This window comes from Magnolia sinica, chromosome 14 (genome assembly GCF_029962835.1).
Source record: "Magnolia sinica isolate HGM2019 chromosome 14, MsV1, whole genome shotgun sequence".
NCBI lineage: Eukaryota > Viridiplantae > Streptophyta > Magnoliopsida > Magnoliales > Magnoliaceae > Magnolia > Magnolia sinica.
The window spans coordinates 9,682,379-9,708,015 of NC_080586.1; the positions used below are offsets into that span (position 1 = coordinate 9,682,379).

At 39.6% G+C, this 25,637-nt stretch overlaps 1 protein-coding gene across 3 annotated transcripts; it reads left to right on the top strand.

Annotated features, from left to right (window-relative positions):
• Positions 1-40: 40 nt before the first annotated feature.
• Positions 41-8,435, top strand: LOC131225146 (calmodulin-binding protein 60 B-like). 3 transcript variants are annotated; one of them, XR_009161217.1, is made up of 9 exons: positions 42-521; positions 607-685; positions 3,881-3,933; positions 4,714-5,192; positions 6,060-6,220; positions 6,355-6,558; positions 7,087-7,255; positions 7,759-8,332; positions 8,366-8,435. XR_009161217.1 is itself a non-coding variant. In XM_058220603.1 (8 exons), exons 1-8 carry the CDS (start codon positions 427-429, stop codon positions 8,241-8,243), a joined length of 1,722 nt encoding a protein of 573 aa, XP_058076586.1. In that variant the 5' UTR covers positions 41-426; the 3' UTR covers positions 8,244-8,435. The 3 variants fall into 3 exon arrangements, 2 of the variants coding, with proteins under 2 accessions (XP_058076586.1, XP_058076585.1); XM_058220603.1 differs by having other exon boundaries at positions 41-521; positions 7,090-7,255; positions 7,759-8,435; XM_058220602.1 differs by having other exon boundaries at positions 7,759-8,435.
• The last annotated feature ends 17,202 nt before the right edge of the window (positions 8,436-25,637 follow it).

A 25,637-nucleotide genomic window follows, 5' to 3' on the forward strand; every position in this document is an offset into this window, starting at 1 on the left:
TTTATTTATTTATTTATAAAATCCCTTCTTTTTCAAATTTGCATCCGTACTCCCCCAAACCCTATATGTCTGCACGCAATCTACTCAGTAGTTTGAAATTCTTCGTTGGAGAGTTCCAGATTCGGAATAAAGAATAAAAATAAGCAGAAACGTCATACTGCATTTCTTATAAAATGCGATTCTGAGAGCTCTAAATCTCATCTTTTTCAATAGAGCAAGGCCTGATACTGTTCGATCCTAACGCGCAGGAAGATTCCATGCACCTTCCTTGCAATTTCCTTCCCTTGCTTTTTCCACTTATCCTCGCTTCTTTATAATAAGAAAGCTTCCGACAGTTTCCGTTACTGTGGTTGTTGGAGACGTTTTGATTTTGTGCTGTGCGGGCTACTTGATTCGGTGGTCCTGCTTTCAGCTTGAGGTTCTGTAATGGCAATGAAAAGGAGGATTTTAAACAGGGAGGAGGAGGAGGAGGATGGAGGGGCAGATATCATGCCTCGGACGAAGCGGCCGACGTTGATGAGGTGCGTCGGGAGGTTCTTGTTTTTTAGTTTTTTAGTTTTTTTTTTTTTTTTTGGGTCTGACTTCGTGTTTGTGGTGATTTGGCAGTGTTGGGAGAGAAGTGATGCAATTGCAGCTGATGCAGAGGCTGCTGGTGCCGATTCTCGAACCTACGATTCGGAGAGCGGTATGATTCTGGAATTGTAGCTGAATTTGAATTCTCTGTTTGTGGGAAGCGTTCAGTAGATGAATTTTGATCTTGGAAGCATGTTGTATTTATAATTCGATTGATATGATGCATATGGTGATTGGCGATATCGGTTCTATGAAATTTACTTTTCGAAAATCTTGATATTTTCGGAGGAATGATCACCTACAACGAATTGTAGCTAAAACTTTTGGTTTATTATTATTATTATTATTATTGTTATTATTGTTATTATTATTTATTTTTAATTTTCGTTTCCAATTGTTCCTGTGAAAATTGTAATTACATATATTGGAAAGGGAGAAATCAGTTCTTACTGTTGTAATTTTTGTTTCCAATTTTGTCCTTGAAAAAAACGCCTGCGAGAGTTTTGTGATCTCATTGCCGGTCCCAAGCTTGCATTAGATGATGAAGTATTTTGTCCTTGCAGAGTCACTATGTCATATATTTTCAAGGGTAAAACGAGTTGTGAAAATGGGTTGTAGGTGAAAATTCTTCACAACTTTTACCATTGTGCTGTCTGTTTCCTATTTTGGCCTTGATAGTTCATAATTACATGTATCTTCAAGGGCAAAGTCAGTTGTGGAAACTGGTTGTAGTTGATTATTCCTCTCAGCTTTGTATGTGTGTTTGTTGATAGGGTGATTATGTTTAAGGTAGCTGAATATGGCTTGAATTGTATTTCATGTATAGAGATTTTTATGTTTTTTGAGGTTGGACTAACCATTGATGCGTTTGGAGGGAAAGTCGACATGTGTTTTGGATGCTTGTATTGACATTGCAAGCAAGCAGAATAGGAATCTTTTTTTTTTTAATTTTTAATTTTTTTAAAAATTAATTAATTATTTTTTATTCTTTTCATTTTTCCACCTTGGGTTCTAGTATTTTTGTCTCTGTGCTGTTCACATGTTCGAAAGCTGCTATTTATACCCTTCCTTTCTAGTGTGTGTGTGTGAATCTCTCTCTTTTTTCTTTTTTTCACCTTGGTTTCTAGTATTTTTATCTATATGCTGTTCACATGTTTGAGAGCTGCTATTTATACCCACCCTTTCTAGTGCTAGTGTTAGCGTGGGCATGCGTGTGCGCATGCAAGTGTACAACTTTTGAACGTAAAGGTGTTTTTTGAGAAAAATGAGCCTGTTATTGTAGGAGAAATTTTTTCCTATGATTCTCTGTTTTCCATACCTCATTTTTTTAATTCTATAATTTTTTCATTCAATTTTAAAATATTCATGGTTGTTGAGTCTAGATTTCAAGACTTGAACAAGACTGGACTGAGTTCTAGAGTTGACTTGACTCAACTGATTCTTGAATCAAAATTTTGGGTTTTCAAAGCTTCATAAATCTATCAAAAAAGATAAAAAAAAATAAAAAATCATACATACATAGATGCATATATTATTTTACAGTAAATTAGCCTACGCATTTGCATACCTGACTTCAAGTTCCCTGTTTCTTACACGACATCTATTTTTAACTCTGAATATGAACTGCTAATATTTAAACCACAGAGGTCAATTGTAGTGGTTGTTTGCTTGTTCTTATTTTATACATGTATTATCATCACATGTAAAAGGATTAGGCTGTAGGATGGGTTAGATTTGCAAACGTCACATTGAAAGCCTCCATTAGGGATTATATTCAGGCGCAATAGGTCTATTTGGTACTGTTTCTTTCATTATTTTTTTTGTTCTAGTCCTACGATTTCATGGACTAGCAGAGTCACCAAATGAGTCATAATGACAATTGAATGATTGAAAAAGAGATGTGAGTTAATATATGTTCTAAAGTCACAAATATCATAAAAAAACATTAAAAAAGGGGTCCCTCAATTACGGAATGGAAATTCCGAATTGAATTCATTATAGGAGTCCAAGCAACAGTTGCTGAGGTAGTCTGTTTATTAGTTTTGACAGGTAGACAGTAATTATTTTTACTGGTGCTCGGTGACTGAGTATTGCATGTCTCTCAGAGAGCATTTGAAATAATCATTTTAATTGTATCATATAATAAACAATCAACAGCTTAATAGAAGTAATATACAATGCTTGATTGAACTTTTCTTTGGCAGCAAACTGTACATCCTAGTAATTCAATCATTCAAATGGTGGACTTATGGCGATGGAAGATGCCCCAATATCTCTTCCATGAGATGCCTTGACCACTTGATTTGTCCACTGCTAAACATGGACCACTAGTTGTGTGTCCATGAAGACTAGGATCATCTGATGGGGAGATATTTTGTCATGGTCCGGCCTATGATGGTCCATCAGATAAAAGCTTTATTTACCAAAATGTGATTCCCACCCGTACTGTCTCTATGAGGGATTCGGATTGTGTCCTACCCCTGCCAGGATGGACTCGGTCCTGGTACGGTCTCAGTGGGGCCCACCATGATGTATGTGTTTTATCCACGCTTCCATCCATTTTAACAGATCGTTTTATGGCATATGCCTAAAAGGGAAGCAGATCCAAGGTTCAAGTGCGCCACACCACAGGAAGCGGTCGTTATAATGATACCACATTGAAACCTTCCTAAGGCCCACCATGATGTTTTTTTGCCATCCAACCTGTTCATATGGTCACATAGACCTGGATGAAGGGAAAACACAAATATCAGCTTGATGAAAAACTTCTGTGGTCCCCAAGAAGTTTTCAATGGTAGGCGTTCAATCCCCACTTTATTTTGTGGTGTGGCCCCCTTGTGCCTTGGATCTGCCTCCTTTTTAGCTTCATGCCTTAAAATGATCTGTCAAAATAGATGGGCGGCGGGGATAAAACACATACATCACGGTGGGTCTCATAGAGCCCTTGCCAAGACCGAGTCCGTCTTGGCAGGGGTAGGACGCAATCCATGTCCGTCTGCGTGAAAAATGTAGTTTCTCTCAATTGAAAATCATATAACACCCAATCTTAATAACCTGTAGGGACTTGCTGTTGATCTACGATCACCTTTTTCACTGTTCCAGAAAGAAAATGTTGAACCCTTCTCTCTAATTCTATTTTAGATTACATACTCTGTTTTTTACTGGGAAAAGGCTACGATGATGATGGTGATGATGACTATGATGATGATGAGGATGACTCAATTATTTGGAGCTAAAATTATTGATTTTTTGGTCCATAAGATTTCATGTCTCTAATATGATATGTTCTATAATTTCTGTTAATTAGGTGCGAGAAGAGGTGGAACATGCATTTTTACGCCTGGCACCTTCAGCTCCCAGGTACTTGTTTTTGCCAAATGTTAGTCGCAAAATATATGCTACATCCTGATCCAGCTTAATTGATGAGTTGAATAAACTTTCTAGCTTTCTCTGTTTAGTTGTTCCAAACTTAAAAAAAGGAATCATAGTTACACCCTCTCTTTCAATAAATGCACCCCTTTTAAACTTCAGGTAACATAGCACGACTGTATTATTGAATGTAGGAAAAACGGTTTATGAATTATGAAGTGTGAGTCTAACCACAGTGGCTCCTTTCAGTCTAAAAGATAGTCTTCTCAATTGTTTCTTTAGTCAATCTAGGCTCCTCAGGGTTAAAATCTTGCCTTTTCTTTACATGGATGTTCCTGCAAATTTTTGCTTGACATAAACTCATAAAGGTGCTTTCCTTCTGTACATCTGTTCAAGATATTAGATGCATATTGTTGCATGTACGGGCTTTCTAATGCGAGCATGTACTATATGGTGTTTTGTGCATGAACATCTGAATGGTGAATATGCCTGCTGAGTGCTGATATCTAAGGGAGTGACAATGGGGACCTTGAAATGGTTTTAGATCAACCTTTTTGGAGGGCTGAGTTGGGTCATATTCAAAATTTGGGTTTCTCTCAGCCCGTGCCTGGCCCATTGCTAGCCCCAGTTTTCTAACAATGGCCTTGGAGGAGAACTGGCCTGATTGCTATGCAGTCATGTGGGGAATGAACTCTTTTTTCCCTAGTTTTATAGTATACTCCTCATCTCTAATCCCTAACGAGATGCTGTTTTTTTCCATTTTTGTTGCAGAATCTCAATCAATCAGATTCAGGCATCTGGAGCCAGAGGCTGGTACTTGCATTTCAACACACGCCTTCCTCATACACTTTTCACAGGCAGTTTAATTCCACCTGTTGAAATAGTTCTACGCCATGCCGATTCCGGAGAGACGATCAGATCTGAAGCTTTTCCATCAATAAAGGTACAGATTGTTGTCCTGGAAAGTGATTTTGGTCAGGACGAACAAGAAGATTGGACTAAGGAGGAGTTTGATGCTAACATTGTATCTGAAAGAACGGGTAAAAGGCCATTGTTGACTGGAGAGCTGGTAATCACACTGCGTGATGGGGTTGGTTACTTTGAAAAAGTATCGTTTACTGATAATTCCAGTTGGACCAAAAGTCGGCGATTCAGGTTGGGCGTTAAAGTTGCGCAGAGCAGTGGCATTGAGGAAAGGATAAGAGAAGCAAGGAGTGAAGCTTTTATAGTAAAAGATCACCGTGGAGAATGTAAGACTTTGTTTTTAAGACAAACTTCTAATATTAATCGTATTTTTAGCAAGAGGCAATGGTACCCACACTTACTAACACTTTTACTAGATATGATTGCGAAGTATCTTTTTGGACCAACATTTATCTTACACTGCTACATTCGGCGTGTAATATTCTTTATTGATATGACTATATTTGTCTATTTGATGATGCTCCTCCCAGTAGTGAAATACTGAAGGAAATCATTCCTAAGGAAGAGGATGAATAGCTTTAGAAGATCAATCATGGCACAAACATTTGTTTATTATTTATCCAAGATTGTTTTTGACTATCGCTTGCTTTTCCTAGACTCCAATGGTAGAGATCTCTTAAAAGCTCTCCATTGATGAGCAATATCATGGATGAACAGGTATTGGATTGTATGTAGAAATTTCCAACCTTTCTTCCACAGTCTATATTTACTAATAAAAACATAGACTTGGGAATTTACACGGTAACATGATTGAAAATTTCCTTACTTCTTTTAGTCCACAAGCATGCAGGTGTGAAAAAAATTGTGCAAAAATCTGCGGTGTGACAAGCCAAGAGCCTTTACCTTTTATTTTTATTTTTTTGGTTACTTATGGCACCAAATGGATGTGGTAGCATGGGCACTACGTCTCTACCTACATGTACTTGAGCAGGCTTGATCATTAGACTTCTGAATCATTCCTTTCTCAGCTGTGGGTTTTGTGAGAGTCAGGTCCTTTTTCTAGTAGGACCGATGCAAGATGTGAATGTCTCTTCTTAATCCTTCATTAATTAGAAAATGTCATGAGAAAAAGATAAATAGTTCTTACTCTTCTGTTTGTCTACTGCAACTGAATTGTGTGTTATTTATTTCAGTGTACAAGAAGCATGAGTCTCCATCCTTAGGCGATGAGGTGTGGCGTTTGAAAAACATAGGAAAGGATGGCGCTTTCCGTAAAAGGTTGAGTGATAATGGCATTGAAACGGTGCAACAGTTCTTGAGGTCCTGGGTTATCGATGCCGATTCACTACGCACTGTAAGAAAATTATTTCAGAAGATGGCATTCTTTTATTTGAAATGTAAGAGTAAAAACCAGTTTAAGTCTGATTGAGTTTGTCGGATGATACTAACTAATAAACGACATTTGTTCATATGTTTTGCATATTGAAGCTCCTTGGCAATGGGATGTCAAACAAGGCATGGGAAGAAACCGTTCAACATGCTAGGAAGTGTGTTTTGGACAACAAGTTATACAAATACTATAATGCCGGGCTGCAAGTTGGGCTTCTGTTAGATTCCATCTTTCAGGTTGTTGCGTTAACCTTCGATTTCCAGAGTTTCCAGTACCTCAATGAGCTGACCCAACATCAGATGGTATGTATTTCAATCCAAAAATCTACACTAGCATGTCTAAGAACCATAGTTACTCTGAAATTGAGGTAGGCTAGCATTTCTCGCACTTTTTGCTCTTCTCGTTTGTTTGTGCCATGCCATTTGGTGGTCGGGACTATTCATCTCATGGTCCCACCATGGATGGGCCATGTGGCAAGACTCTCATTGATATATTCACCACAGATATAAAGGGTGGTTAGAAACATCCTTCCATGTTTCAACACCATTGTATGGATGGTGAGCATCTCTGATCAATGGGATCTTTTCCATGTGACCCACCCATGATGTGGTGTGCACAAGGACTAATCAAACAATGGGAGCAGAAAATGACTACCACTGCTAGAACCTTCGAATTTTACTCGTAACCAATTTTATACTTTCTGTATTTAGTGAGCCTGAGATTGGTTAGAACCGCCTGCTTTGCTTTTCACAGTTCTTGAATTCCGTTGATGGCTTCTTATATTCAGAACTTTGCAGTATTGATTTGAAATTCGACCCTTTTGTTATCAGTTCTTGGTGGATACTTTGAAGCAACTGGCATATAAAGACCAGGAAAGGATTGTCGAACTAGATGCACTGCTGCCCGTTAGCCCTTTGAGGCCCTTGCCTGAACTACAAGCTGCCTCCGATCCAGGGTCAAGCCTCATCCTTCAGAATCCTGATTTAATTACAGCACAAGGTAGACACAGAATCAGGACAAATCCTACCGACAATCATTATTGCTTTCCATCCTTCCACATGTGAGGAATGCTGCAGCAATGCAAAAAGCTTCATGGAGTGCGCACCAAAATCTCTATTGTACACATGACTCTTGTGTGCGGTGATCAGGACTGTTTGATTTGCTCAGCAGCCATTATGTGGCCAGGTCATACCTTAAACAGCGAGGGGATTGGATTGTGGTAGCCATCCCATCAATGGTATGGTTAACTGAAAAAAGAAAGAGCAACAGTCCTCATTCGAGGCGTAAAACTTAGAACAATCAGATGATATCCAATCACTAAAATGTTTGGTCCACCCATTTGTGGGTCCATCAGATGAGTAGTCTTGATCATCATGCATGTTTGCTATGTGTATGTTGGGGAATGCACTTTGTAGGACTTCTTTGAAGCATCCATTGCAACTCACAGCAGCATCTCTTTGGCACATTAAATGGCTGGTAGTTGATGCAGAATTTTCTTGCAGAAGAACAGGCAATGCCATTCAATTTCGTGCATCCCACCAACCCACCACATCCTCAGCTCATCATAGATTCGCCCATGCCCAAAGGCAATGAAGGCATGCAGGATCTTCAACTGGGCCAACCGCTACCTCCATTCCAGGATAACAGTTTCAGCATCGCTAATCTTCTCCCGGGGCCCTATGTGAACTACGGAAACAGCTGGTCAGCAAGTGGGTCGGCAGGGACGACAGCTGCAGCAGATGGACAACTGTTGGGATGGGACTATTCCCAGAAGCTGAATTTGTTCAACGGATCATATCAGGTCTCAGGCAACGAAATGGCCCCTTCTAGTTTTCTTAATCTTAGCCCTTTGAATGATCTCGGCGTCCATATGTCCGGGAATTGTAAAGTCAACAAGGGGTGGCGCAAGCTCGGGGCTCCTCTCAAGTGGGGAGTATTGGTTAGGAAGAATGTGGCTGCTAGAAGAATGGCGGGATTCTGCAGCTAGTTGAATCTCCGATCGTCAATTTGTTCATACCTTCTGATTTTATGTTGTTTGAGATATGTAAAAATATGTTGTGTTTAAGGTAAATGTAAATTTTGCACGCCAAGATAGTTTGACATTATTACATTTTGCACGCCAAGATAGTTTGACTTTTGGATAATGTAACTTCTTAGGGGTCTGTTTGGATACACCACAGATTGTGTTGTCTGCATCTTGATTTTTGCTGTAAACTGCTATCGACGACGCTTTGTATTTGTCTGCATGTGCTCTAGACAGACTTTAATTAATATAAACATGCATGCATGAGCTTAGTATATTTCCCTGCATCTGAATGTTGGCTAACTACCTCAAAGTTTCTCTCTATTCCATTGTCCATAGGGGTGTACACGAACCGAGCTAGCTTGGTTAGCTCGCTCGACTCAAAAGCTCGATTCGACTTGGTTCGATGCTGAGTTCGAGCCAAGTTCGAGCGCGCCCCCAGCTTGACTCAACTCGGATCGAATCCAGCTCGAATCGAACTTGGATTGAACCAGTTCGGTGACTCGGTTACTTTGCCATTGATGTTGTTCACCGAGTGTTTGATAAAATGACTCAACGAAGTGTGGCTGGTGGCAAGGAAGGTATGTACATGAAACAAATACCCTCTTTTTTTTTTGGTTTTTCTTGGTTTTTATGTTGCTTAGAAAGTGGTTGATAAAATACCTGTAAAACCATTGCTTCTATTTCACATACAGAAGGATTTTGAAGGTGTAGTCCAGGTGTCTGTGGAAATGCCTCAATGGCGAACTCGGCCTGAGCTACTGACCAAATCAAGCCGAGCTGGCTAGTCAGGCTCAAGGACCGAGCCGGGCCGAGTTCTAGTTGAGGTCAGCCAGTGGCCGAGCCAAGTCGAGCTGAGGCCAGCTCAACTCGGTTTGACTGGATGTACACCCCTAATCATCCATCTAAACTGCCCCTTCAGTTCAGCCTACTTAATATGCCATTTTGCCAAGATCTCAAGAATTGGACAGCACCGGCTATAATATATTTTTATGTACTGTCTAACTATCCAACTATGGAAGTAATAAATGAAAAGTGATTAACCTCGCTTTCCCAGCAAGCAAATACAGATCTATATGAGACTCTTCTCTAACAACTCTCATAGCTTGAACTCTCTTTAATGCAATACAGATATCTATATAGTACTTATAATGGATGACTCCTATAACATTGCTTGAATTCTATTTAAGGCAATAGAGATATATAATAGGATTAATCTAACAACTCTCCTAATAGCTTGGACTCTATCTTAGAAGTTTCTCCATATAGCATGTGAAGATTCATTATTAATAACTAAGCAAATTTAAGAGAATTGGCACAACAAATCTAAGAGAACTGACACATGGCGTTGGGCATCGCAACATAGGGTATCTCCACACAGTAATGTACTTGTTTTATCCATGACGTCCATCTATTTTACCAGCTCATTGTAGGGTGCGAACTGAAAAATGAAGTAGATTCAAAGCTCAAGTGAACCACACCACAAGAATAATCATCGCAAAAAACTTCCTAGGGCCACAAAAGTTTTAGATTTAGCTAATATTTTTGTTTTCACTTCATCCATGTTAGAGTGACCTTATGAACAGGTTGGATGGAAAATAAATGTCAACAATGGCCCTAGGAAGGTTTCAACAATGGGCATCATCGTTCCCACCTTTTCTTGTAGTGTGATCCACTTGAGCTTTGGATCTACCTCATTTTTGGGATCATGCTCTAAAATTAGTTGGCAAATGGATGAATGATATGGATAAAACACATATCATGGTGGCCCTACAGAGCGTGGGCCACGTCATTCCACTAGGGATATCCTTGGTGGCTCAGTGCTATAGGCAATTCATTACCAAATCAAACATTCTTAGCCTTTTAATTGTTAATGACAGTGCTATAGGCAATTCATTACCAAATCAAACATTCTTAGCCTTTTAATTGTTAATGACAGTTAATGATCAAGCATTCTTATGTTTATAAAAAAATGATTAGGCATTCTTGACATATCGATTGCTAATCATAATCAATGATTGGGTATTCTTAAACTTTTGATTACTAATGACAAGAATGAAATACTTTCTCACATACTAATTGAGCCTGCATTTGTTGGCATTGTTTTGTCCAATGCCCATTGATTGATCGCATGCAATATTTGAAATATTGGTATCGCGTTACGTATCGCATCTTTGGGATACCGATATCAGATATGTAATGGTTATCGCACATGATATATCATTTGCATTGGATAATTTATTACATTTTTTTGAGAAATATGGAGAAACAAGAGAAAATAATTGAATTTTTCAATGAAACTTTAGAGATTATTAAAAAAGACCTCAATACACACTTTTAAATGATAACATCTAAAAAAAAAGTGTAAATAATAGGTTTCCTTTATAAAGAGTCCTAATCTATGTGTTGTCTAATTGAAGTAATGTAACTATATTGAAATTGAATGTATAACATTTAGAGTGTAAGTGATGATCATTTTATTAAACACTCCAAAATATGTCCAAATTAGTCTCAATTGGCAATTGATTGAAGAAAAAAATTTTAAAAAACAATAATATTTTAATTAAAAATAATTATTAATTTTCAATAATTGACAAGGACTTGACAAATAAGTGGATAAGCCAACATACATGCTTGATTTCATGTCTGAAGTACAACATTGCAAGTGAATTAGGAGAAATTTTGAATTTTCTCCAAATTGGATTAACTACACTCAAATTTCAAAATTAGAGGGTTTGTGATAATTATTTCATCAAATGCTTCCTAAATACTTAGAAATTAGGCTCCATTGACAAATGGTTGAAAGAAAGAAAAAAAAGAAAACATGGAAAATATGAAGAACCAAAGGATATTGGAATCAAGCTCCAACTTTATGATTTTTCATGCAAAACATGAAGAATTAGGATTTGTAACCATTTGATACTAATTTAATATAATTTCAACAAGAAAAAGGGATCGGAAATTAAAAATGCTTACCCAATTGAATATGTGTGATATATTGACACAACATGTGCATTTCATATCGCATAGGTAGAATACAAGATATATCATGAAATATATCGGTTGATATCGTGGGATATATCGGCCGATATCATCGATATTTAAAACATTGATAGCATACATCTAACAATGCTGACTTAGATCTTTAAATACATACATATTTCCACCGTTGTTGATTGGTTGAAGAAGATAATGCTCATGTCTGCTCTTTACACTGGACATAAGCCGAGATGGAATAACCCCACAATGATGTGTTTATTATATCCATACCGTTCATCTATTTGGAGGGATCATATCCATACCGTTCATCCATTTGGAGGGATCATTTTAGATCACGATCCCAAAAATGAGTCATATCCAAATCTCAAGTCGACCACACCACAAATAGCAACTGACAGGTTGAGTAGCCACGCTCGCTACTGAAGTGACGTCACCAATTTATGTGGGCCCCACCATGATGTATGTTTTGTATCCACACCGTCAATACATTTGAAGAGATCATTTTAGGGCATGATACAAAGAATGAGACAGATCCAAGGCTGGAGTGGACGCCACCACAGAAAACAACGAAGAGAGTGACACCACCGTTGAAACCTTTCGAAGGTCCACCATGATGTTTATTTGAGATCCAACCTGTTCATGTGTTAAAGCAGACATGAAAGAAGGGAAAAGACAAATATCAACTTGATCGAAAACTTTCATGACCCCTAGAAGTTTTTAATGGTGGGCGTCACTCTCCTCACTGTTTTCTGTGGTGGGGTCTACTCGAGCTTTGGATCTGACTAATTCTTTGGATTATGCACTAATACGATGTCTCCAAATGGATGGACATTGTCGATACAAAACATACATTATCACGGGGCCACAGAAATTGGTGACGTCACGTTAGTAGAGTGTCTCGCTCCTCAACCTGTCAGTGACACAGTATTTAATCCGCGTCCAGAGCCAACAACCAAAACTTGCCAGTACACGCTAGCAGCGCCACGTTTTATTTCCTTTTAGGATACTTCCAGGGGACAGTCATAATACAAAAAACCAATGGCTGTGAGCTCATTTCCCAAGGAAGCAACATTTCAACTTGGAGAGATAAAGCCACCGTCTAAAATACAATTGCCTTTTCAAGTTCAATCTAAGCAGTTTCTGAGAAATTTCATCTCTAGTTAATGGACATGGTTGGTTGATTTCAGGACTTTCATTATTTTTCATTAAAGCCATCCATTTGATAGCAATTGTTATAGGGACGCGGATTAGGTACTGACAGGTTGAGTAGCCAGATTAGCTATGTGGGCCCACCATGATGTATGTTTTGTATCCATGCCGTCCATCTATTTGGAGATATCATTTTAGGATAATATCTAAAGAATGAGTCAAATCCAATGCTCCGGTGGACCCCACCATAGAAAACAGTGGGGAGAGTGACGTCCACCATTAAAAACTTCTAAGGGCCATAAAAGTTTTCGATCAATCTGATATTTGTGTTTTGCCTTCTTTCATATCTGTGTTAACTTGTGAACAGTTTGGATTTCAAATAAATATGATGGCGGGCCTTAGGAAGGTTTCAACGGTGGGAATCACTCTCCCCGCTGTTTTTTGTGGTGGGGTCTACTACAGCTTCGTGTCTATCTCATTCTTTGGCTCTTGCCCTAAAATGATCTCTCCCAATCGATGGACATGGACAGCGTGGATGCAGAACATACATCATGGTAAGTCCTCAGAACTTTGTGACGTCACTTCAGTGGCTAGTCTTGCTGCTCAACCTGTAAGTAGCTAAAGAGTATGTTTAGTTTGATGTAATTACTTAATTTATTTCAAATTAAATGCATGCATCAAATAATACCACATGTGCCGGATCAAATTTCATGATAATTCAAAGTAAGCTTGGTAGGCCCTACCATAATATATATATGTTATATCCACTCCATACATTCATTAGCAGGTCATTTTAGGTCATGGGCCCAAAAATGGATTAGATTCAAAAGTAAAATGGACCATATTATCTAAAATGCTAGAGATTGAATGCTACTCATTTAAATGTTCTTCTTATAACATGGTCTACGAAAGCTTTAGATCTATCTTACTTTTAGAGGCATACCTTAGGATGAGCTAGCCAAATGAATAGACTACATGGATAAAACACATACATCATGATAGGATTGGCAGAGTCCATCTCATTTTTCATACTTAAAAAGTTGACTATTAATGTCATAAATCATCCTTTCCATTGCAAATTCCCGTGACATGTAATTAATGCTTAAAAAATATTAAATACAGTGCAATTCTCCTAAAATACATCCAACCCACATGAGCCTTTTGAAAATCCATTTATAATATGGATGTATAGCCGGGGCATAAAGTGCACGTACATAGTCTACATGTGCATGATAGTTGCATGCATCTTATAGATCCTAAAAATTGCATTGATTGGGTATATCCTAACCATAAAATAAATAAAATTCTCCTCATCAACTGTGATGTGAACAATTAGGGAAGTAGATTAGGTGAGATCCCAGCGTCACCCAGCCAGCCCTTACTGTGGGGCCCACCTTAATATATGTATTATGTATCTGCTTGATTCATCCATTTTCCAAATCATTTAAAGGCATTATCTCAAAAATGAAGTGGATACTATTATTAGGTGAGCCATGCCATCACTACCAAAAAAAAGGGTGAAGGGGATCCAGGTTGATGGTTTCCCCGACGGCTTTTAGCCGTCGGCGAAAAACAACAATCCATCGCCAAAACTAGGGTTTTGAATGGTGGACGGTGGACGTCCAATCACAAGCGTCTTCTCATTTTTTAGTCCACCCAAGACTTAATTCCGTCTCATTTTTTGGGATCAATCACAAAATGATGTTGAGAAATGGATGAACAACATGGATGAAACACATCCATCATGGTGGGGCCCATAGAGCCCTCCCCGGTCCAAAGCTAAGTTTACCGTTTTTATTCTAGTGTAAAAAACTGAGTTTTGTACTTGATGTAAAATAGTGGTGACTCGTTCATGAAAATAGTGGCAATGATATAGAGTTATCCAGACCATTCAAATAATCCGTATACTTGTAAATGTTTAATATTTATAATTTTCTTTTATAATACAATCTCAACCATCCAGAAAATGGTCTCTCTTGCATGTACGACTGTTAATAGAGTTTGAGTTATAAACAATAGTAAACGCACACTGTTCGGATTTGAAAATTTTATCTCATTTGGAGGAGGATTTCCAAATCTATCGAGCATCGTTTGCTCTCTTCCTTTTTCATTGAGCGGCGTCATCTTCAATCTTTCATCAATCAGTGTCTTCAAATAGGTGAGCTTCTCTTTCCTTGCCGATCGGACCCACCAAGATGTCTGTAATGTGGCCCCACTGTAACGTATGCTTTATATCCACAACGTTCATACATTTTAGGGCATAATCGCAAAAATAAGGCCGATACGGAGCTCAAGTGGACCCGAAGAAGGGAGAATAAAAACATCAGCTTGATCCAAAACTCCTGTAGCTCCCAAGAAGTTTTCAACAGAACGCATTCAATCCCCACTTCTTTCTATGGTGTGGCCCTCTTGAGATTTGGATCTGCCGCATTTTTAGGCTTATGCCTTAAAATGATTTGGAAAAATGAATGGATGGTGTCCACCCTGTTTTATCGTCCACTGTTGAAAGCTTTGTAACACCCATTGTTTTATGATGGACCCCTTCTATTCATTTTTAGCCATGAGCTGAAAAATGAAGCCTATTTGAAGTGTTGGTGGACCAATCATGATGTTTATTTGCCATATAACCTGTTCATAAGGCCACAGTGACCTGGATGAAGTTTTCATTCAGTAGCTTCAACTCATTATGAAATCTGGCGACCATAGCTCCATCCACTACTCTATGATCAGCATCCACTACTCTATGATCAGCACCAATCGTTACCTGAGAATTTAGGGGGAAAAAAAAAGAAATGAAAGGAGACCTGTTTGAAACAGATATCAAAGTTGGAGAGGACATGATCAATTGGCATTTTTTTAATGCTGCATTCTTAGTGGTAGATCTAGTTCTCAGCTATTTCTTGCTGGGAAGATTTTCAAAATTCTAAGTTTTCTCATGATATTATCGGGAAAATTTCATTGAAAATAAACTATTAAAAAATATTAATTATAAATTAACAAATGATTTTAAACCCTTAAAAGCATAGGTATAAAATGATTTATTGCAACTGTTAAATACAAGTTACTTTAAAGTTGGGGCAGTGTGATAAAATTATTGGAAGTTAAAAACTGCTGAAAATATTGAAAATCTCGCAATCATATCGTTTTAATCAGAATTCCACTAGAATACTGTGATACTTTCAAAATGTTAGCGTTGTCATAGTGGCTGCATTGTCCAATACATATCCAGATTGCAGATTATTTACATGTTAATTTGGCACGTTATTTACCTGCTGAAGAATATTGCTGCCTGTTGGTGGCAATCGGCCTTGAACAAGAATAACATTTAACTGTTTGACCAAAGTCCTTAAGCCCTGTTCTTAATCATAGCGATGAGCTAGAGAGCAGTTTGGTCATTTTGGTAGCCTTAGCTAAAAAAATGACCTTGGTCATTGATTTTTCCTTGACCCAAATGGTTGTCTTCGTAGTGGGGCTGGCCGTTGGAGTAGCGCTGGCCTTAGGGATGCCTATAGTCATTGAGGCAGCTCCATGATAGCATAAGAGGTAAGCACACTACAACAAAAATGTGTAAAACTGGCACTTTGGGTGCATCATGCACCGGCGCTATTTAAAAGCGGGCCCAAGGATGTTTCTATATAAAAATAAAAACAAAAACAAAATGCGATTTCCATTTCGCTCCCGACTCTCTCTCTCTCTCTCTCTCTCTCTCTCTCTCTCTCTCTTCCTCCCCACTCTCAGCGTCTTCCTACCCCCAACTCTCTCTCTCTCTCTCTCTCTCTCTCTTGCGAGCTGCCATTAATTTCAGGGCTTAGATGAAGGTCTGAAATAGGTAAGAGTCTAGATTTCATCAATTTCAACCTTAATGATTTCCTAATTAGGGATTTACAATGTTGAAACCCTAATTAGGAATTTACTATGTTGAAACCCTAATTAGGGAAGCCATACAAGCCATATAAACAAACGGGCCCACCATGAAGATCTGTATGCTGAGACAGAACATTAACATCCATGGATTTCAATGGTGTAGTCTGCCTGATGAGTGGATGAGCTTGGTTTTTACACCAGGTGATCTTTCATTGTGGGCCTTACCGTTTACATGGATGGCATGTTTTGTGTAAGTGGGAATAGCGAGACTGCAAGCTAAGTTAACGTACATTCGCTGTAGGTGATCAATTCTCTTCTTAACTTTCCCTATTTTCCTTACATGTTGCTCTAGATAGAAAGAAATATTATTCAAAATCAAGATACAATAGAAAATTGAAGCAGATTTTAATACATTATGTCATGTAAGAAGCTAAATGTTCCATCTAACCAATTCATTCATATAAGAAAACAAGCTATGCTATCCGTATGTTTTGCAGTGACAAAAAGAATCCAAAATAAAAGAAATATCACAAATAGCAAGGGCAATAATGATTTCTATGGTAAAGAATTTGCAGGGCCTATTATCTTAATTTATTCATAAGGTCACATAGACATAGATAAACGGAAAAATCAAATATCGGATTGATCCAATACTTTCGTGACTTCATGAAGGTTTTAATGATAGACGTTTAATCTCTCACTGCTTTATGCAGTGTGGCCCACTTGATTTTTGGATGTCTTAGTTTTTAGCTGAAGCCTTGCAACATTTTTGTGACCCCATAAACATTCAATCTCTCATTGCTTTTTGTAGTGTGGTCTATTTGACCTTTGGATCTATCTTATTTATGAGCTCAAGCCTTATAACAATCTTGCCAAACCAACGGTTTGATATAACAAATACCTTATGATGGGGGCCACAAAACTTTGTGAAGTTAACCACCAGTGTTTGGTACACTAGCCAATCCACTTCCAGATGAAGTGCGAGGACGACGTCGAAGACTGTGAAAGCTTCCTGAAGAGCAATAGGATCCTGACGCAGAGCAGCAGACACTCTTGTGTGAACTCACGGTATGTGACGCTGATCATGCTTGACGGGGATGAGACCATATCACATGCCTAATGTATGGATTATCTACTATGGGCGTCATTAGATCAAGGGCCTAGATAAACCAATTATGGACTCACATGAGTAGATTAGGGAATTCTAATTGATCCAAGTCATTTCTAGAGTTTGGAGAAGAGAACATGGGAAAATTTTAAATTGTAAGTGCATCAATCTATTTTACTTTCGCTTTTATAGTGATTGCACTTTGTGCTATGGGTTTTTTCCGCTAGAATTTTTCCACATTAAATCTACGTGTACTTGTACATGCTTTATTTGCATTTGCTTATAGTTGTGTGATCTGAATTTGGAGTTTACTTCTTCAGTTCTCCAATGGGCACAAACTATTTGTTGGGAGCGTTGCACAAAAACCTTAGGATCTAGCCTTATAAAAACATCAGAATTATGAGATAATAAAGCAATAAAATAAATCAAAGCACAAACCACACGACACAAGAGATTTTTACTTGGAAAACCCTCAAAGAGGTAAAAATCACGAGGCCTTGTCCAGAGTAACAATTCAGTATGAAGTAGAATGTTACAACTGATCACAAGCACACACCGCTTGGATTAAACCTTCTTCACTCATGCAAGAGTGGATGAACAATAAGAGAATAATGAAAAATGGAGAGATCTCACCAATTACGAGGACGTAGAAGTGCTGAGACGTCGACTGCGAAATAGATCACCTATACGAGTAGAACCTCCGTTCCACAAGCTTCCTCTCTCTCTCTCTCTCTCTCTCTCTCTCTCTCTTTTTCTCTCCTACCATTTGATAGCCCTAAACCCTTTAGCAAACCTTTGTAAAGTTTTAGAAAACTCTTTTGCGTTGCCCTAGAATAACCCTAAGACCCCTATTTATATTTTAGGCAACTCCCTTTCGCACTTCTTGCGAAACCGCCTCAGATTTAAGTAGTCCGCACCAAATCCGGACTGAATCTATGTAACTCTCGATTAGTCGAGCCGGGTGCTTGAACGGTCGAACGGCCCACTCAACCGGTCAAGCTTGACCCTCGACTAGTTAAGCACCACGGATTTCCAAAATAAATAGCTCGCTGGACTTTGAGTCGAGCGGCCCACTCGACCGGTAGAGCCGTGCCTTCGACTAGTCGAGTAGTGTGGTAATGCCAAGATTTGTGGCATCTGATTCGCACCACATCCCCTCTGAACCGAGGAGAAAAATCTCATCAAATCTCTCCCTTTTCGACTCAGGAGGAATTCACCTTCATCAAGCTAGCCATGTTTCTACAAACTTCAAATTTGCCTTTGAGCAAAGCCTTGGTCATCATGTCTCACCCATTATCGTCCGTATGGACCTTCTCAAGCTGTAATACCTTCTGTTCCAAAGTATCTCTGATCCAATGATACCGAATCTCTATGTGCTTCGACTTGGAGTGTTGACTTGGATTCTTGCTCAAGTGTATAACACTTTGACTATCGCAATAGACCACGTGCTGCTCCTGCTTCAGGCTAAGTTCCTGTAGGAACCTCTTCATCTAAAGCATCTCTTTACATGCCTCTGTGACCGCAATGTACTCGGCCTTTATCGTCGACAACGCTACGACCTTCTGTAGCTTGCTTTGCTAAGGGATTGCTCCCCATGTAAGTGTGAACATGAACCCTGATGTAGACTTCTTGGAGTCCATGTCACCTGCCATATCTGCATCTATGTAACCCTTTAACACAGGTTTTTCGTTACCATAGCCTAGGCTCAACCTGGATGAGTCTCTTAGATACCGCAGTATCTATTTCACCGCTGCCTAATGTTCCTTGTCAGGATTGACAAGATACCTTCTGACAACACCAATCGTATATGCTATGTTTGGGCGCATACACACTATAACATACATCAAACTTCCTACTACTGACGCGTAGGGTATCTTCTGTATTTCATCCACCTCTGCCATCGTCTTGGGACACTGCCTGTCTCTCAATCTGAAGTGACCATTCAGCGGAGTATTGACCAGCTTTGCTGCATTCATATTGAACCGCTCTAAGACTTTCTTAATATACTGCTCTTGTGACAACCAAAGCTTTCTGCTGCTTCTGTCACGAGTTATCTCCATTCTTAAGATTTGTTTAGTCGGGCCCAAGTCTTTAATTGCAAACGACTTGCCCAACTCCTGTTTTAGCATGTCTTTACTCATGATGAGCATGTTATCAATGTATAACAACAGAACTAAGAAATCACCATCTGAGAACTTGCGCGTGAACACACAGTGGTTTGATTGTCATATCCATGCTTTAACATGAACGAGTCGAACTTCTTGTACCATTGCCGTGGAGCTTGTTTCAGCCCATACAAGCTCTTCCTTAGCCTACACACCATATGCTATTTGCCCTTGACTTCGAACCCCTCTGGTTGGTGCATGTAGATCTCTTCTTCAAGGTCACCATGGAGAAAGACAGTTTTAATATCTAATACTCTATCTCCAGATCCATGCTAGTCGTTAACCTAAGCAACACCCGTATGGATGTCATATTCACCACTGGTGAGAATATCTTCTTGAAGTCTATACCTTTCCTCTGACTGAACCCTTTCACTACAAGTCTGACCTTGAATCTCGTTTGCGAATTCTTCTACTCAATCTTCTTTATGAACACCCATTTGTTGCTCAGAACTTTCTTTTCCTTAGGCAATTTCACTACATCATATGTGTGGTTCTTATGCAAGGTTCCATCTCCTCTTGCATAGCTTTCAACCACTCCCCCTTATGCTCGTCCTCTAGGGCCTCAGAATAATCTTCTAGCTCTCCCCCATCAGTGAGCATAATGTGCTCATGCGGCGAGTATCTCTTGGATGACTGTCTGTCCCTGAATGACATCCTCACCTGTGGCTCAACAGGTGGATCAAGTGGGGGCTTCTCTTCGGGTCCATCTTCTGTAGGAATTCGCTTGTCCTCTACACCTTACTATATTCTCCCGTCATCAGGCATTACAGGAGGAATAATCAGATCCATGTCCTCTAGCTCACTTGAATTAGGTTGTGACTTCTCTGGCTTACAAATGTCTCAATACATTAGTCTTTAAAGAAAACCACATCTCTGCTCCTGATGAGCTTATTCTCAGTCGGATCTCACAATCTGTAGCTGAACTTTTCATCACCGTACCCTAAGAACATACATTGCTTGATCTTTATATCGAGCTTGGACCTCTCGTCCTTTGGTACGTGTACAGATACCCTGCATCTAAATACCTTAAGATGACTGTACGATGGATCTTGTCCAGTCCACACCTTCTCGAGTACTTCTCCATTTAACGGGGCTGATGGAGACATGTTTATCAAATACACTGCCATGTGCATTGCCTCTCCCCAAAACGTCTTGGGTAACTTCGCATGAGATAACATGCATCTGATTCTCTCTTCAATGGTAAGATTTATTCGCTCAGCCACACCATTATGTTAAGGGGTATTGGAAATTGTTTGTTCATGCCATATACCCAGGGACTTACAATACTCATGAAAGTCACCGATGTATTCATCACCATTGTCAGTGCGGATGCACTTCAATAATCTACCTGCCTCTCTCTCAACCATAGCATGAAACAATTTAAACACACAAAAGACCTCATCATTGGATTTTAAAGCATAAACCCAAACCCTCATAGATGCATCATCTATAAAAGTGACAAAATACAATGCCCCACCCAAGGTTTTTGTCCTTATAAGACCACAAACATCAGAATAGACCAAATCTAATGCATGCACTTTATTAACATGAGAAACATATTTAATAAATGAAACTCTATGCTGTTTCCCTGATAAATAATCAATACAGGTTTTGAGAGGTATAACTATCATGTCTGGAAGGAGCCGCTTCTTTGCTAGTAGCTGAAGCTCCTTTTCACTCATGTGGCCTAGACGCCTGTGCTATTGTAACGCCCTGAAAATTGGGGGTCGTGCATACACTCGACTCTCAAGTTTTCAGGTATCACTTATAATCAATTTTTATAGTTTTATGATTAATCAGATTTAAATACGCAACATGAAATTACTTGAAACATGAATCACAATTCATAACTAGTCTACTGTAATGGGAAAGGTTAAATGTTTACAAGTCCAAAAGAAAATTTATAACTATAGGTCGCCTAAGGTGTTGCCCAACAAGAGTACAAATAAAATATGCTCAAAAGAATAATTCACTAAGTCCCCTACTTAGCAATCCAAGTCCGCCCACAAAACTAGGGCGAGCCACCCATCAACAAGAAATAGGACAACTTGTCCTCTACATCTAGTCTCGCGTCGTCATGCTCCTCGTACCTTGCATCACCTGCATCTACTGAAGAGTCTGGTTGGTGTTTTAAAACACCATCCCAGAGTGAGAGTGAGTGATCAACTCAGTGGGTACTATTAGTCTTAAGTTGTAACAAACATTAGTTATATTATGAACTTAATGAAACGCAATCATTTACAAATATCTAACTAATCTTATTAATGCGTATGCATGATAGATGATATGGTGCATGCCCTCGCCACAACACTCCCTCGAGCGACTCCATCTAACGATCGCGTATGTCAACACTCCCTCAGAGCGACCTCGACTGCCGAGTTGCCAACCTAGCTAGTGCAATGCAATGGTAATGTTATCAGGGTTCTCAGTTAAGTTTATTTGTCCAGCAGGTTGGAGAATCTGATACACCTCATCTATCAAATGCCCTAAACTAGTTGCGAGGCCAAGACCCCCCAACGTGTGAGGCCGAGACCCCGCGGTCCTTGATCCCGTCGGGTTCCCCATTCCTGACTTCAAGCACATGGGGAGTGCCGAGAGAAAAGGATCGCTCGCGGTTACTACGGGGAGGCGCGGTACCCTAGCGTAGGCCGACAGCTTGGACACAATGTCCCATTCCACCATGCCCGACTCACGAGGCAGTGAACCCGTTTCAATTTGATTATCGATGGGCTACAACGGTGGTAGGGTGTTACAGGTTTCATACATATGTGAGCAAATAGTGTTAACAAACATGGTTGGACAGTAAATGGGCTAGACTGCACGAGTCTAGGCAAGCACGTGACAGACGACATCAGGTACGAGCGACCCATGTAGTCTAACTACTGTCGCCTATGCGTACTGTCCAAATCCATGAGTTTAGCCTCAAGATAGTCCTACTAACGGGACTACCTTTACTCTTCTCATTTTCCTGACCAACCCAAGGGTTGAGGGTAATTTTATAACATGCCACAATCAGGGTTATCATCCAATACAAGTAGAAGCATGCGTTCACATCTTCTAACTCAGAATCTCAATGTCTCTACCAAGCAAAGCTAATCATGATGTGAACTAAGGGTGCAAGTGCGTTGTGTGGGTTAGTGAGGAAGTTAAGCACTTCCTACAACTCTTAGAACCAAAACGTACAAGAATCAATGAATTATGCATGTCATAGGGCAATATCATATGAGAAATCAAGCAAGACATAAACATATAATCATCCATGGTAACCTAATCATGTGAGAAGCGCGAACAACATCATATGAGAACTAAACAAAACATACAATTTCGTGCAATCCACAAACGAACATCCAAATCCTAAATTTTCTCTAGATTCTCTAAATACATCATCCAAGCAACCAAAATCATTAGACTCATAGTATAATTGGTGCTAGGCCACCTAAGGATAATAGTCCGCACCTATGGATCATTAAGGTCTTGGGAAACGACCTAGAAGCGCCGAACTCGGTGCAGATCGGCCGGAATCCTAAGACAATACTCTTGCATGTTAGAACCTCATGCAAATCCTCTCTTACATAAGGGTTTCAAGAAAAAGGGGTGAAGGATTTACCTATACAATCAACGGAAGCGGTTCTTGCAGTTGTGGTGGAGGGTTTCCTTGAAGAAGAGGGAGAGATTTGCAAGATGAAACTTTCTTGGGCCTTACTTCAACTATGACCCACTTTCTCTCCCTCCTTCACTCTCCCTTCCTCTCTTCTTCCTCTCTTCTTTCTCCCTTTTCTCTCTTCTCTCTTTCCTTCTCTAGGGCAAATTCGTATGGGGAGAGGGGTGCCCCAAAGGAGCCCCATTTATAATGCCAGAGTTGATGTAAATGGCCCCAAGTATTGGGTTTTTACTATACTAGCCCTATGGAAGAGTTTTTCTAACCTCTAGGGCCCATTATAGGGTGTAAGAGTCGATACCCACCATTGGATAGTTGGCCCTAGTGATGATCTATGCATAGACACAATCGGCCCGCCATTTGGATGCGCCGATTGACAGATATGATTAGAAGTCTGTTCAACCATCACCGATGGTCGATCGGGGCCGTGGCTATACGGATATGAGTAGAAAAATATCCTTACTCCATGGGGTAAAGTTTGGTCATAAACCGACGGTCCGAAATCATCAACTTTGCATAAGAGTGGATGACTCAATTCACTTAAGTTCTAGCTCATTTCTTTAGGGTATTTGCGCTTCTCATGCACTCGTCCTTCAGCTCAAGTTGAGTGGTTCTGGACATTACTCAGGTCCGATTCTCGCGATGAACATCGAGCCTAGTAAGACGGATGTTTCTATATAGTTTTGAAACTAGTGGCCCGCTAACGAGCGGTCTAAAGCTTGTTTAGAAATTTGGGGCATTTCCGGAATGAATTTGGTAGTGAGATTTCTCGTGGGCAATGATTATGGTTTGGATTAACTATATTCATAGTGTGGCTTATTTATAACTAGTGAAAGTAGAGATTTAGTCATGATTACTCTAAGCCGTCGGTTTTCGGTTAAAATAGAGTAACGGGGTTGATTTGGTCTATTAGCCAAGATCCGGGCCTTATCTGACTCGGCTTTGGTTGGATCTTTAATTTAGTTATGATTGTCTTAATTGGTTAGCAATGGGTCGGTTAGATTTGGGCCCTATGTGAATAAATCATGGGGCTAAACTTGATGTTCAAGTGATCGGGCGGATTCGTTGGCTCCCTGATGTTGATTAATTGGACTTGTGCGGTTCTTTACTGGCTCCACCCCTGTATAGACTAATATTAAGTGTTAATGGTCATTTAAGTGATATTATAAGTTAATTAATAAAATTTTTTTAAAGGATTTTTGGAAATCCAAAACAGTGAAAATCGAGGATGTTACAGCTACAAGTTAATAGCTGAATCTTCTGCTGCGTTCAACCCACCCTTGCACACACTGACACTTACCTTATAAAGGGTACACCACTTCTTTCCTTTGGCCATGATTAATGAACCCTTGATAAGCTTCCAGTGGCCACCAACAAATCGGCTTTCATAGCCATCATCATCTAATCTTTCCGTCGACATCAAGTTGAGGTAAAGGTCTGGAATGTGCCTCACATCCCTTATAACCAATGTGCAACCCATATCGGTCTTCACACAAATATCACTGACCCCTACGATCTTCGATATACCAGAATTTCCCATCTTCACGGTCTCATAGTCACCTGACTTGTACCTTGTGAAGAAATCTCTTCGTGGAGTCGCATAAAATGAGGCTCACGAGTCTATCACCCATTCGGTGTCCTGACTGGTAGCTGTGAGACAAACATCATGATCTGCTGAAAGAATAACTACAACGTCGCCATCTGAAGCGACTACAGTGGAGTCTGATTCATCTTCCTTCTCCTTTTATTTTTCTTTCTTGTCGTTCTTCTTCTTACGACATTCATGTTTGTAGTGACCCTTCTTGCCATAATTTTAGCATTCAACATCTTTCCTGGTATTCAACTTGCATCTTGATTTATCTCGGGCCTTCCCACCCTTTCTGTTATTTCTTTGTGTCACAAGGGCCTCTTGCTGAGTAGACCCTTGAGGCTTCCTCATTGTCTCCTTATTGAAGAGACAATTGGTTACCTGTTCCATGAACACCTTTTCGTCTGATACGGAGTTACTCAGAGACACCACCAGTGTCTCCCAACTGTCAGGCAATGAGCTAAGCAATAACAAAGCCTGTAATTCATCGTCCAAGACCATCTTCATAGTGGAGAGCTGGTTCAATATATTGCTGACTTCATTCATGTGCTCAGCCACAGAACCACCATCTTTGAACTTGAGATTCATAAGTTGTCTTATCAGAAAATTTTTATTGCCGACTGTCTTCCTTTCATACAGCCCTTGCAGTTTTAGCCATAGGCTAGCGGCTGAGGTCTCTATAGACACATGGTGGAATACGGAATCATCCAACCATTGTCTAATAAACCCATCGTCTTCCGGTCCAACTTCTTTCAATCATCATCTGACATATCTTTTGACTTTACTGATATGCCTTGAATTGGAGAATACAAGTCCTTACAATAAA